This window comes from Vollenhovia emeryi, unplaced genomic scaffold (assembly GCF_000949405.1).
Source record: "Vollenhovia emeryi isolate VEMERY1.0 unplaced genomic scaffold, V.emery_V1.0 DF939139.1, whole genome shotgun sequence".
In the NCBI taxonomy this organism is placed as follows: domain Eukaryota; kingdom Metazoa; phylum Arthropoda; class Insecta; order Hymenoptera; family Formicidae; genus Vollenhovia; species Vollenhovia emeryi.
Genome location: NW_011967227.1, coordinates 175244 through 190572, shown reverse-complemented (window position 1 = coordinate 190572; position 15329 = coordinate 175244). Strand labels below are relative to the sequence as shown.

At 40.7% G+C, this 15329-nt stretch overlaps 1 protein-coding gene across 4 annotated transcripts in view; it reads left to right on the top strand.

The window, feature by feature from the left end:
• Nucleotides 1-15329, top strand: part of LOC105567241 (epidermal growth factor receptor) — a 156978-nt gene that overhangs the window by 119001 nt on the left and 22648 nt on the right. For 2 of the 4 annotated variants that reach the window (XM_012021944.1, XM_012021943.1), the window contains exon 2: nucleotides 10181-10527. The exons of 1 other annotated variant lie outside the window; for it this stretch is intronic. In XM_012021944.1, coding sequence (XP_011877334.1) covers nucleotides 10377-10527 — 151 coding nt within the window. In that variant the 5' untranslated portion in view covers nucleotides 10181-10376. Of the gene's footprint in view, nucleotides 1-6369; nucleotides 6390-10180; nucleotides 10528-15329 lie in introns of those variants that run through there. One more of the 4 variants, XM_012021945.1, reaches the window with a different exon arrangement.

Sequence of the window (15329 nt, the reverse complement as noted above, 5' to 3'; positions counted from 1 at the left end):
ATTGGGCCAAAATCATTACGCTGCAATACACTTTTGGCGGTACGCCGAAGCGTCGGCGTGTCCCATTGCTTGTCGGTTAACTGTGGATCTTCCTTTTGGTCAGATTGCACGACAACAGAGAGATGTTTGGAGGCAGAATTCAGAGGATCTAATGATCCACTGGAAGCTTGGTTCACATTGATGGATACAATGGACTCTTTTTCAGAAGGCACCATGCGCAATTTGATCTGTGGCTGCTTCGATACGCCAGTGTTACCGCTACTTGACACGTGCGTCGAATTCTTTCTCGTGGCTGAACTTTCCGTTGCCTTGCCGACGTGTCGCGACGAGGCCTTGTCATTCGAATAATTGTGCTTTTGCAACTCAAAATCCTTGTTACTCTTTTCCATTCTGTCGCTCTTGTTAGATTGATAGCTCAGCTTCCTCATTGCCGTATCTTTCTCATTTTGCTTGTTAAATTTGAGCTCTGTGAATCTATGAATTCTGCCCGAGAAATTACCGGGTGCATTCACGGGCTGCAAAATATTACTTTCTTTCATCTCAGGAACGACTTTTGCGACTTTCTTCTCGGTCACGCTCTTCAAGTTACTCGTCACGTTTTCCATTTCTCTCAACCAATCGTTCTCCTTCAAATCAGTCACCTGTCCTTGGATATTTTTCTCGAATGGTATTGTACTAACGGTAGAAGTCATCTCCCGCGAATTGCTTTGCGTACTATTGTCTTTTCTCGGAGTCGTAACGGACTCGTAAGAGTTTCTTGCTAACACATTATTTCTTGGTACTGAGCCATCGTTCAAAACACTTGCAATAGGAATGTTATGCATGGATTTACTGCAATCAGCAACTAATTTCGCATAAGAGTGATCGTCGCTCTTCAAGTCGTCGATAGTAACGCAACTCTGACCGATATTTACTGCTTCTGCAATGCACATACCGTGTTGAATATCGTAACGTTCAGTAATATTTATGTTATTACATCGATTGTGAAGACCGAACGATTTAACAGGTAGTGAAGAATCATTTTTTTGTCTTTCGGTTGAAAGTTGACTGTATTCGGCAACGTTCGCAACTGTCTTAGCGGGGGATGAAACCGAGACAGTGCTAAATGGGCTCTTGCCTACTGCATTGTTGAAATGAAAACTATCGTTTCGTGCCGCCACGGTGGTCTCTCTGTACAGGGACTCGCTATAATCGGCTATCATTTCTGCATACGAACGGGGATGTTTCTCAACGGATGCAATGAAACTGCTATTACGATTTATGTTCTTTGCGCCGTTTATTGCGTCGCTTTGAGGCATGAGTTGTTTGTTAATTCCATTGCCATTAAATTTGGCATTCTGACACGTAGAGTAATGGCACACTCTTTTTGCTATATTCTCCGATGGCGATTTCTTATGCATCGATGATTTCTTCTTTAACGAAGTTACGCTAGACTTGGTTTTACTGCGTTGCTTGCAAATTGTTTTGCTCTCTTTGGAAACGAGTCGCAGGCTGTCTTGGCGAAACTGTCCGGAATATCTGACATCGACGCCATGATTTTTTTTTGCTGTCGATAATGGATTTGACCGTAGTAACGGAGATTTTAATTGGCGATTCTTGAAATATACATCTGCATGCTGTCCATAATGCAATGGCAAAGCGGCATCTATAAGATCAATAATAATGAATATATAATTAATATATGTGTAGGTTATTTATTTAACGTGTAGCTTATTACTGTCTTCAATTAAAAAAACAGTAAGATAGAATCGAAAATGTAGAAAGTGGTTAAGTTGTGACGCTTTACGCGCGATGTAACATGTTACATATGTTTAATATTTATTACAAAAACTATTATAAATGGCACTAGAATATATAAATATGGCTTGGGTAAAAATAATATTTTCAGAGAAATATAGAATTAAATTATTTAAATGAGACTTACTGGATGAGGCACGAACACTTATACCGCGAATGTGTTTTAAATGATTCATTTTACAATCCTGAGAGATACACAGATCATACGAGATCCTACGTTAGAAACACTCATTTAATTTTGAGTTGTCGCTGAAGACAATTAACTAAGCGATTTCCGACAGAATTATTTATTCTATTCGAAAAAACATGATGAGTTTAAAGGTCCTGTCACAGAATTGTCATACAGACAAACGAATCACACATGAGTTTACTTCAATTGGCATCTTGCAAATCGTATATCCATAAATAATATATTTATCATTTGCCGATACAAAATATTTTGCAGATTATTTTATATTCATAAAAAATTTTTTAAACTTCTCTGTTATGTGAGGTATTTGTATCGCGTAAAATTTACATTTCAAAATATAAGATTTTAAAATTTCAATTTAAATTTTATGCGTGGCACGTTTCTGTAAATCGTTATCGGCGCTTTCGCTCGGTCTCTCAAAAATGGCATCGCTTTCGGGAGCGGCATATGTCGTTTGGCGAGAATAGATCTTCAAGATAAGAATCTGGCGCGACTTTAACGCGGAGGCCTCGAGGCGGCACAATGCCACGGTGGATTCTTTGCAATCCCCGCTTCAGTGCCGCTCTTCGACGGTCTATCCTCAAGCACTAGTTGCCTCAGTCACGATCGCTCTTCAGCGGTTCCACGACGGGCTCTTTGCCTGCCGCTGGCACGCTCGATTCCTCGACGGAACCGTCAATTTGCGATCCGCCGAGGATCGGTCGAAGCGTACTCGGCTGGTAGAAGCATTGATTAGTCTTACAGTGTAATCTTACCTACGGGATAGAGGCGACCATGATTGATTCGCTCTCGATAAAACCTCGAGAATGTCCACCATGGACTGACTAAGCTTCCCATATCGCCACCAGCAATTTGTTCTCGGTCACAACGGCTCGAAAAATAATACCCACATGATCCGTCACGCTGATACACCAGCGAAGAAATCCGTAAAGCACGTTGAGAAATGATGGGAAGAATCAGTTTTCACGAAAAATAGAGAGGGAGATTGAAAGATAGGGGTTTGTGCGTAATAAAGGCTAATTTTTGCACTATTATTTGTAATTTAGCATTGAGTATATGTGATAATCTTAAATATATGTCATTTGATATTAGATAACCACACGAGAAGCAAATAAATAAAAAAAATTTATTTTTGCAATGTAAAGGAGACAAAATTGATTCTTATACATAATTTTGTAATATATTTTTATAATTTATATATAACAACGGTATTTCTAATATATTTCTAACATTTCGTCCCTAGACAGACTCCAATAAGGCAGTAAAGTCTGCGATATAGGTACTTCTGTGTCGTATATTTTCTTCTCAGTCCGTGCAAACTCACTCAGGATTCCGCACGTGCGAAGCAACTTTTCACGTGAATATATCGAGCAGTCACGCCGCGAAGATGCACGAAGCGTAGAGGTCGACCCGGCAGAAATTATCCGTGACTCGAAACTCTGGCTGGATCCTCGCGAGCCAGGCGATCGTGAGCGGCGATCATGAATTTCGTGGCGCGCTCTCCGACTCGCCACGTCTCTCCGTCGTGTCCACGATATCTCTTCTTCTAGGACTGGGCTCGTGGAAGCCCCGTCGCAGAGTCACGAACGTTATTAACGAATCGCGAACGTGACTCGCGCGAATCAATCAATAGGAAGCCGCGGGTGTCTATAGGGAGCAAATGGTCGCTACCATTTCTCTACGTTTTGCTTCGCCTCCTTGTCAAGTTTCCTTCAGGCCGTTTTATATTCTCTCTCCGTCAACGTTATGAAATTTACGACGCGCTACCAACATAGTTTGTTCAATTTGTCCTCGCGTGCGTCGCTCGCAAGAGGATGCAACTCTATGAGTTTATTTGTACCATCGATTTGTTCAGAACTTGTTCCGGATATTACGGACTTTTTTCTATCTTTCTTAAAAAGTATACGTTCCAAATAACAACTTCGACTATATTGTGCTCATTCGCTCGAGAGATATAAAACTGGCTTTACTACACTCGGCCGCTGCGAACGCTACATAAAATAAAATGCTAAACTATATGCGGTCCAGTGAAAAAGTGACCGGAATCGGCGATTTGCTCAGTTAAGCAGTCATTTTTGTCGACTAATAGATGATTGCGTATGAAGTTTTAAATCAATCTATCTCCGTAGCGGTTATAAGAGAAAACGCAGGAAAAGAACTGAAAGGGAGAAAGAAAAGATTTGTTCTTTTTCAGGAAATATTTCTCAAAAAGATTTAATTAAACGGTTCGATGTAACTGGTAAACATAATGAATGCTGTGTAAGTAAGAAAATTAAGTGAGGAGAAAGAAAACAAATATAAAACCGCGTTAGTTTAATTTGGCCGGCAAAATTTAAATTTTCGCGACTTGTAACATTTACAGCGATCTGTATTCAAATCTTGTCATTGTCCACCAATGATCATCCGAATATTGCTAACTAGATTTTTTTAATTCGTTACGCTCGCTTGAGTAACATCTTAGCGTGTGTACGTTTTATCATTCTTCACGTTTCGGACGCTGAAAAGAACATAATTCCTCTTATCGTGTCTTATAATCGGAGTTTTGCATATCGCCGATAACGAGGCATTGCGAGGTGTGCGCCTTGAGGAAATGCTGACTTTTGTCGACTGCGGGGAAAGATCAGGAATAGGACAGGTCACGTTCGCACTCATAAAATTTGTACGATACGAGAGATAGCGAGCTTATTTCGGAATTTCGCGCGTCTCGCCATTTCTCGTTTCTCAAGTAAGTTTCAGATTGTTGACTAATTGTAAGTGTAAGATAAATTGGTGTGTGATTTTGAAAAGATATCACGTGACTAAATAACAGATTATCATATGTCGCTCTATCCGTATTTTCTCATTAAAACAATATACCGTTTCTGGTGAACAGTTTAATTTTATCGGTTTTTTAAAATAATTAATAAAAACTGGCAGTGTTTTTATAAACTAATAGAAGTGGTAACGATTATACATTTGAAACAAGTTTCATTAAAATGTCGAATAAGTTATTTTTTGTAATATGCGAATCTCCTGTCACACCTTCACTCCTCATTCATATTGATTTTAATCTGTCTCTAAAAAATATAATCGCGTTTGAGTAGTCAAAATCCGCAGACAAAATCTTTCCCTAAAAACTTCCCTCTCTGTTTCCCTCTCGTGTGGATCAGCACATTGTTGCCCCAGACTCTTCAATTGTTTGTCTTCCGGTATACACGCGCATTTCTTGAGTGCCCTTATATCTCGCCGTCACCATTGTCGTGCAAACGTTACACGGCCGACACTGTTAAGAACGGCGACAGAAATGGGGAACGTTCACCCGCATACAAATTGATCCTTTTTGCCGGCGGGCTCGCGCGTCCTTAGCGGCACCTACGGCCGCGTCTCCCTCACAATCCGCCGAAAAACCGGCCTGGACACACGGCTACAAGGGGGTTGTCGCGTTTTGTGGAAACAATCAGCAGGTTGTCGCGAAACAAGGATATGAATGCATAAGCAGCGCAGTTAACACGGTTGCATGCCGTGTTCACCGGCTCTTTTTTTTGTTTCGGACCCTCCCTCAAAGGACACCGCTTTTGTGCCCGAGTCCGACCGTGCGAGGAGACGGAGGGAATGAGGGTCAGAAAGACGAAGGACGAGGAACGTAGGTCCTCGCGATATATACGATCGATGTCGTCGCATGATCTTTTTCTCTTATTGTTTCTCCAACTCCTCGCCGTCCACGATGCTCTGCATTACTCTCGCTCTTCGAGCAGGACTTCTCAGGCTTGGCAACGAAAAATTCCGGACTTCTTTCCGACCAACGAGCTTTCTCCCCTTATCTTTTTTAAATGCCTTCGAATCCTTTGTACCGTTGACGATGCCTTATTATTGTTGCGCATGTACTATGTTGTACTAAGTTGAGGTGGTAGCGTCGGTTACCACCGTGCTTCAAAGGGTTAAGCGCAAAAAGCGAGATACGACCTTGCGAAAGAGATCGGTCGATATGTGTGACGTGAGACATTTAAATTCTTTGACAAAAATTTAGAGTAATGAAAGTAGTATTCGCTAATTTTCCAAAGGCGTTGAATAAATGAAGATGGACCAAAAGTTTCACGCGTAGTCCACGGAATGCCCAGTTTTCCGAATAAGACGATGTACTAGAGATCTGGTTCAGGGTGTTGATATAAATTTAACAGTTCCTTAGAAAAGATTTCTTGCCGCGCCGTTTCTTCCATATTCTAACAGCGGTTCTCACTAGGGGCATGTCTCGCTACACGGAGAACCGCGCCTCTTAATCTCCCCTTGTAAACGTTGATAAAAAGCCCGTGCGGTCCGTGCATATACGCCAGTTTGCAAACAACAAACGCGAGAGTGCACGGCGCTGCCGTGGCCGACGTCGTTTTCGCAGGGCGCCTTCGACGTTTACTTCTTATCGGATCAGGTATGAGGAAAGGGTAGATTACGCAGGTACACGTTGAGAAAAGTTAACGAGGCCTGGAGCGGACACGCCTCAGACGATCAGCGATTAGTCACTGACAAGTATCGAAGAGAGCATACTGATCTGTTTGGTGCAACAGTGACAAATGCGTTTCGCTTATGCAAGACGAAAAACGAAAGAAGGCCTGTTTTCGTTGCATTGCATTAAATTGTAATTTTGTCTGGGGATTTAACACGATCAGGCTTAGAATAATAATTTGTGCTGTTTGCAACACAAGCTGATAATTACGAAGAAAACTTCTTAGTAAGAAATTTCATGTTAATATATGGAAAGTGAAGAGAATTATTTTTAAAAAACGACCTTTTGCATAAAATGAAATATCTTATATTAAATAAAGACATTAAATGAATATTACAACGTGTAATTAAAAACTGAAGAAATACACGAGAGGAAGTAAATAAAAATGGAAACTTCTGTTACTATTTTTATTATATTTAAATACATTGTATTATGTTCTTACGACAGCTTGAATGACTAATTGAAAAATCCGTAATGAAAATACTAGACATTGTACGAAAGTAATATTCTAAGTCACATACGTAGTATTTGTCATTCAATTAAAAACATTGTAAGTACTTGTTAAAAAATTAATTGAAAACGATCTTTATTTGGTATCTAGATATGATACGTAAAATACATTTGCCGTGACGTGATAGCCGCGTGAATATTGTTTACAACTTACGTTACACCGTTACGATCGGACAATGGTTAGTAATCGGAGCCATTTTATTCTTTCTTATACCGTGACTCAAAATAATTATATTTCGTGGCTTTCTTAATCACGGAGAAATTTCAGCACTGAAGCGAGACGTTTCGCAAGTTGAAAAGGAGAAATGCTTTTTTCCCCCCCACAATGCGAAAATATTGACAAGTTCTTATTATGCAAGTTATATAAGATAATCGTGACACTTCGTTAGATTTTATCTGGTATTAAAAAAAATGTTCGTCTCCTGTCATTGTTGTCTTGTCGTTCTTTGAAATTATCTTTCTTATATTACGTAATAAAAATAATCAACCTCTTTAATACTATAATATATTTAGCAATCACTAGTTCGACGATACTTACGACAGTAATAAAGTATACTTTCTGTCTTGAAGAAAAAATTATTATATTAATCTCTGATTATAAAAGTGCTACATGTATTAACCAATGTAAGAATCTAATGATCGACACGACTGAGCAAATTCTAATTAAAGAAATTCATTGCGAAAAACATTCACTCAACCAGGGTGGTAATGTTTTTCGCACTTCTTTAATTAGAATTTGCCAGTCGTGTCGATCATTAGTTTCCTACATTGATTAATTATTATATTTACTGGTGACAGTAAGTCTTTATTCTTGTTACATATGCAGAGGAAAATCCCTTATTGTGAGATAGGCGTCTAATGTGACACAGCAGGTTTTCAACGTCCAAATTCAATAACAAATCTTTTTCTTATTAGTTTAACAGAAACCCCGTTAACTCATATTCGAAACTTGCCTCGTAATAGGGGACCTTTCTTTATTAAGTTTAAGTTTTTGCCTGATTCTCCGCACTTTATACAGACTCATAAAATCGCAAGACGAGCAACAAGAAGATGTAAAATATATTTATGCTACACGTGCATTTTGCGTCACAGTCGCGATCAGAAATAGCTATAAAGATATGATTAAAGTTCTCTGAGACGAACGATAAAAATTTGCAAGTCTCGGCCATGCAATTAAGCAAAGTGTCGACGGCGCCCCAGTCCTTTGAGGTCGGGTTAATTCCGCCATTCGAACGGTATGTCTGGAACCGGTTCGCAGCTTCGTAATCCGTACAGTGTCTTCGTAAGTCCGACGAAGCCCCACCAGTGCTATATGTAAATCCCCGCGATTTACAAATGCAATCAGAAACATGTTCATTATTCTGTATAGTAACAAAATTGTCTTGAAAATATCGAATTCTTTAATTCTATAAAGCTCATTAAGATAGCAGGAAATTTTTCTATATACACTAGAGTGCAAGCATGTTAGTATATTATTAAGTCGATTTCCTCGGTTTCCTTATGGGTGTGTATCGGTTTGCGGAAATGTGCGGACTTGCGTACGCGATGTATTACGATCGCTGTTATCCGAGCAAGTACTCCAGGGTCTCCCACGTCTTTCTCGTTGGCAGACAGCGTGGTACCGCGACGACCGAGGAGGGCGGAGAGAAAACACATAGCACTATCACCGGCGACACGATCGGGCGTCTCGTCGCCGACGGCTCCTCGTCGAGTATCGATCGTAATTAATAGGGACGACCCGAAGAGGCAACCTTAATGAGACACCCGCAATCGAACTGCCGCCGCGCGCGCGCACGAGCGGTTCGACGTCATTTGTTTAAGTTGATTCCTGCTTGTTGCATCCGAATAAGGCGAACCCGTGTTCGCCACTCCGCGGGGAGTGCGAAAGAACAAAGATGGAGCTGAGAGTGAGTGCCGGGATGATCTCCCTGGATGAAATCGCGACGAAAGGGAGGGACGGAGACGAGAGGAAAAAAGAGAGAGAGAGAGAAACGAACAGACGAGCAGACACCTGCTGTTAGGCTGCATTGTCTTCCTCTCTTTTTCGATCTTCGCCCCTTCTTTCCTCGCCTTCATCCCCTCGTCTTTCTCTCCTTCGTTTCTTACTTTTTCCCTTGCCGTCTTCTAGTGCGATACACTCCGTCGAGGCTGCTCCATAAACGAGGCGATGACACAACACTACCAGTCTAAGAGACGAGCGAATGCTTTTTCATACACACTACAGCTACACGCTTTTTTGTAATTAAGGGGTGGAGAGTATAAAAACCATTTGATGTCGATACAGATTAAATTAATGAGAACCGGATTGCACGAGAAAAGCGTAAGATTCAATTACAATTTTTAATCCTCTGCTCATCACACGGAATGAGCATTAATGTTTTCAGTTATAATTAATTAGGGAGCAATGATTTTCGCGAAATTAATATTTGATATCGTCGCTAGCGTTAATGGATATTTTCTAAAAATAAATGTATTATGCTGATTAACTCGGTTCATACTTAAAATTGCCCTGAAATTAATAGTTTGCCCGAGAAGCGAGCGCACCTATTTGCGATTCTGTCGGGCTTCATCAGAGCACAGTATACAGCATGCAACACATATTACGTGGTGGGATGTGATAAAGGATGCATAGCATTATTCAGATCAATATAATGAATATCGTTGCAGGGTAGATTAGAAACGCGTGCTACAAACACGCCAATCAGCGTAACTCATTTTAGCGGCTGATAGTTATTGATTTACACGCGTAACTCGCCAAACACTTGAGCAGTGCTAATGAAAATAACAGAGATTTCAACGCGCGATGATTTATACTGATTCTCTTCCACGCGTTTCATCTGCGCGCTTGATATTCGCATTAAAAAAAAAAGGTATAATCGTATTTTCGCCGAGCATTTGATTCTAAATGCAATTGTTTAAACCTTCGTCACCTCCGGCGTCTTCGACTTTTCTTCCCGCCTGAAATATCTTGCGATAGAGCGCAAGACTCGCAAGGACGTAGCTGGCGCACAGTAAAAAAAAAAGAAAGTGAACGAAACGTAGGTAAATGAGTCTTGCGGCACCGTTTCTCCGTTTTTTCAATGCAAAGAGAGACCAAGCGTAAGAAATACGCTGGGCGATTAGAGAGTCGCGCTGACCAAACGCAAATGCGATGCTCTTAACGTCGTGCGCTACTTTTCCACTGATTGCCATTTTTCTCATTACAGACACTCGTGATGACTTTAATGCCCGACATGTGACATGCATGGTGAAGAAGGGAGAGCGATGGCAGCGGCGGAAACAGTTCTCCGAAGTGCCTCCGATCTTCTCCTTGTTCGTGATAATCGACGAGCCCACGAAGCAGAAGAGGGAATCTTCACCTTGGCAAGGCCTACGGGTTCGTGAAGGGCATGAAAGCTCATCATGTTCAACCACCGACACGGGCCACGAGCGCTGTTGACCTGCAACTTCCTCAGCGTGACATTCCTCCTGCTGATCGTCGCCGATAACTACGATGCGTTAATTCAACCGAGTTCTACAGATGTCAATTCAACCGAATTCGTCAAAGGGAAAAGTGAGTTTTACGGCTCCATTCGGAAAGAGAAAGAGAGGGATGGGAGGGGAAGTTGCGAAAGTGGAATTACGATCGATTTGAACATTATTTCCGACACTAAACGTGGATATTTGATCGTAATTCTTCGTTTTCATACATAAAATTGGAATAAATGTAACGCTGCGATATTTTTTATGATAAAAATGTGCGAAATTAAATTATTTAAACAGTAATAGAGAGTTAAATCATCGTAATTTCTCCAATTACGATTAAACGATCACAATTGTTTAAATAAGTTTTGTCATTAGTTTTATTAACTTTATGATGATTATTGATCCATTGGGAAGTAGCAATACTTATCAAGTCGCGAGATATATATTTATTCCACCTTTGTTTGAAAATTGCTATAGTCTAGATATCTTATACTATAGGTGTTTTATTTATTTATTACATTAATTTTCTCTCTTTTATAACCAAAAATGTTCACGTCCAGAGTGACAAAGTCTCTCTGGAATGTGAACATGTCGGTAATAAAAGAGAGACGGTAATCTTGCGAGCATCAGTGGACCTAGCGTTGGGGGAGTAACATAATTTATTGGCGCATAAGAGCGCGTATCGTTGCTGCGAGCCAGCTTTTTAACTGGAACTAGCGTACTCCGTTCTTCCTAGCGGAGAACCCTCGGTCGTAGATCATCGGGACCGTCTAGAAAAGTAGAAAGCGAAGCGGCGCGCCAGCTCGGCGTGGGCGTCGCTTGGCTGAAGAGTCCCTTTTACTCGTAGTACCTGGAAAGTACCGTTTCCTCTCCTATCTGGAGGTGAAGGTGGAAAAGGAGAGAATGACGAAACTCACGCCTCTTAAAATCCCTACCCCTTACTATTCGTCGGTGATCGAGAGCGCCTAGCGTCGCGCATGACCGTGTAAGTGTATCTACTATAGTGATTGTGATATGCTACGTACGCGCTCTTGGACACGTGGTCCACAAGAGTCTGACCCATATAAAGTGCGGTGTTTACATCGGTGTTGATAACCGCTGGGTGATAGTCGCCATTGCGTTTATTATCGCATTGATATATATATCTATTATCGCCTGTCACAACATGCGACTTGGAATAGACCACACGCGCGGTTTGCGGAAGTTGCAGCTCCGCAGGCTTCTACGATTCCTCGATAAGATTTATCAAGTGTCAATATAAAGTAAAGAGAAAACTACAACATGTAAGTCTGAAAGAGATAAAAGTCTCTCTGAGCAGATTGAAATGAGGACGTAAATTGATATAATTTACTTTAACAGTCGCATTTTTATATTTTAACAATATTTACAAAACGCAATAGTTCCATACGAACATATAATTTCTGCTTTCAATGCCTTGTCGATTCATAAATAATTAACGAAATGATCAGATTAACATTACGACAATATGAGATATATCTTTTTAAAGTTCTAGTTCGTACTTGTATTAAAATTTGTTAAAATTATACAGTAATAATTTAAAAATATAAATTACAAAATCATAGTATAATTTTGTCAACTTTATTCGTGAACGTAGCGAACAGCTGCTCTCTTAAATGTCGCAAACATAGGCAGGTGCTTGTGCCAGGCACAGAAATTCTTTTGTTGGATAACTTAAAGAGCGGAACGACTTCACCCTATTTCATTAGATACCTAGTTTTTTTTATTTCCAACAAGCGAGAGCGCCTTTAGGTCCAAGCAAGATGTTGGTAGCCCAATAATTGTAACCTAAAATGTGAATTGATATATTTTTTATTTATTGTATTCTTCACGGAAATTCTTGGAACCGATCATCATCCGTCTTAATGATGTTTCATTGGCTGATGAATAATAAACTTCCGCGAGATTTCTAATAGATTTTTATCAGAAAATATACAGGAAAGTCCCCTATTATATGAGTTCCTAATATGAGACAGCGGGGTTTCCTGAAAACTAATAGGCATCATCTGTTGATTCCACCACGAATTTATTGCTCCTGGAGGGAAATCTCTGTTTAGTGGAAAATTCATTGTTAGATTGTGTGATCGTTGCGAAAAAAGATTTGTGATTGAATGTGGGTGTTGAAAACCTGCTATCTCGTATTAGAAACTTATCTCAAAGTAGAGGACTTTCCTCTGTATATTCAGCAGAACCGAACTTTTGCACAACGCTATTCTCCGAGGGGGAAACCGCTGAGGGCATTGTGGTGTACAGATTTGCCGGGAATTCTAGGGCATTAGTTTGGGCATTAGGCCTTGCATTATAAAGATAAAATAAGATAAAATAAGATAAAACAAGATGAATAAGATAATAAGATGAAGTAATGCCCACTGGGCATTAGTGTACAAGATTTTGGCCAGCGGTTTCCCCCTCGCTATTCTTTATGTAAATGTTTAGACGGATGGTGAAATCATATCTTGCGGCAAGTTCTTCGTATACTGTGCAACATTTTACGGACGGCTTTTAGGACCCCATTTGAATAGCGTCCTGAAACAAATTGGTATGTTCAGCGGAAAGATTGTTAGAATGTTTTTCCATTAGCACAATAACCGGAGCGTGGAGGTTGCGCATTATGCAGCTGAAAAGTGCAGTTTATCTAGCGCGTTTGAACAGCCACCCAGAATTCGTTACAGACACGCGGAGATACCGCCTAAAGTGGCCTCCATAAAGGTTTCCATTAAAACGATAAGTCCCGAGTCGATGTCTCTCTACCCATTAGGCGGGAGTAAAATCACCGCCATGTTGCGTTCCACAGCTTCTATTTTGTTCGAAAGAAGACGTAAAAAGGGTGAGAGATGAACAACAAAGTGAAAAGAAGAGGAGGAAAGAGACAAGGTTCGGTGAGAGAAGGATTTACCTTGGAGGGATTATGGAGCCGCAGTAAATTAAGCGGCCGTCTTTATCGTTCTCGGCTTTTAAGGTGTATCGCGTTTCAGAATAAAGCCTCTATTAAGAGGCGAGTGCAGCTCCGATAATCCACCGTATAAAGACGAAAGGGTATTTTTTACGCGAGAAAATAAAGGGCCATGCCGGGAGACGTTTGTTAAGAGGTCGAATTCCTCAGAAAAATCGAGTGCCCCCCTTGACACAGCAGTTTCAGAATTCATTTTCTGACATCTCGACTTTGATCATGCCGACTTTCGCGCAGTATGGACTTTTCTGACGTACATTGCAGAGCTCATCAATTTCTGTCCGACCTCGATAATCATTTCACGTGACTCGTATTATTTGAAATCTCGCGACTGCTATGCGCAATTTCTAATATTTTATTTAGTTTAACAGCCATCGGAATCACATTTTAAGAATATTTGAATATTAAAAGCTTTCTCTTGGGGTTTTATCATAAAATGAAATAAATAATATTAAAATAATTATTCAACGAGGAAACGTCTTGTGATTTTTAAAAGCTTCTGTTTTATGATATTTTGTTGTAAGTAAATTGCAACATGCTTATAAGTAGGCGAATAATAATAGAAGCCATGATTATTAAAACTTGGTCTTTTCTGCAGTCCTTAGAGTCATTGTTTATTATGGGAAAAAAGAGAATGTTTGATCAGCGTCGTAATTGAACTCGCAAATGAACGCCAAGAGATTGACAAGGTTTTTACTCGCTCAGTCAGTTATCGCCCCGAGCTCTTTATTTATATCTTCAATTTCAAGAATAATCGACTAACAGCGACAAGTTTTTTATTCATTATGCCCCCTGGCCATGAAATACGCTGGCCTACTACACTCATTTGCGTACCGACCTAATCTTCGAATCTCGGGGAAATTCCGAGTCTCTTTGGCTCGTCGATGGCGCTGGGCATCGGTATCGTCCCTTTGATCTGCCATATTAATTATTACGGCGTTTCTTCTTGGGTGGCTAGGGAATCTCGCTTTCTCCCCCGTTGCTTTTACCAGGTTTCTTCACCTTCGGCGGAATACTTGGGCAGATTGTATCTTCCAGCGGATAAATAAGGAGTAAGTAACGAGACAGTCGCAGAGCAGGAAGAGAGATTATCGAAGAATAAGCATGAGAGGGCATCCGTCGAGGCAGAAGCGAGATACCGCGTTGTGCGTGATACCGTTTCCCCGTTCGACTTATCGTCGTCGTCGTCGACGTGTATACGTGCGCGCAAGGACCAGACACGGGGACATCTGGGAGGCATGTCTTAATTGACCGCTCGGAATATCGACGAGATCCCAGAGACGGATTGAGACGTCAGATTTCCGAGGGACGTTCGCATTTTTTGCCCGCCAATGAAATATAACCGTTCAATATGCTCGGTGGATTTATTTATGTACTTGCGCCGTTGCGTCACTGGATTCAACCAGAATCGAAACGCCACCGAGCGTTTTTCTACTGAAATTCCTCCCGATAGGAGCATCGATATGTGCAGCTTGAATAATTGTGACCATAATTGTCTTTCTTTTTTATAAGATTCTCAAGTAATAATAATAATAAATTCCACACCACAAACTTGACAGGGCACAATTTTTCTTGTAATCTTCGAAGCTTTATATAAACCACTTGAGGCACGATATGGAAATTACGGATTTATATTATTTATAATTGGAAGCAAAGGGGCGAGTTAAAATACAAATGTAAATCCTCTAAGACACTTCTGTCTTCTGTACGTATGTTCCCGCGCGTACTGAATTTGCCTCGCACACGAGATTCTATTTTCAAGACCTTATTATCAGCAGGACGAGGTATTTTAAATCTATCAAAACAGTTGATTGGTTCAGAATGAGCAATGAACACGTGGTGATTGTGCAAGCGCGCGGCTCTACGACCGCGTTTCAATTGAGGCGGCGTTCCAGGGAGAGATCGCATACGCGGTATAACAG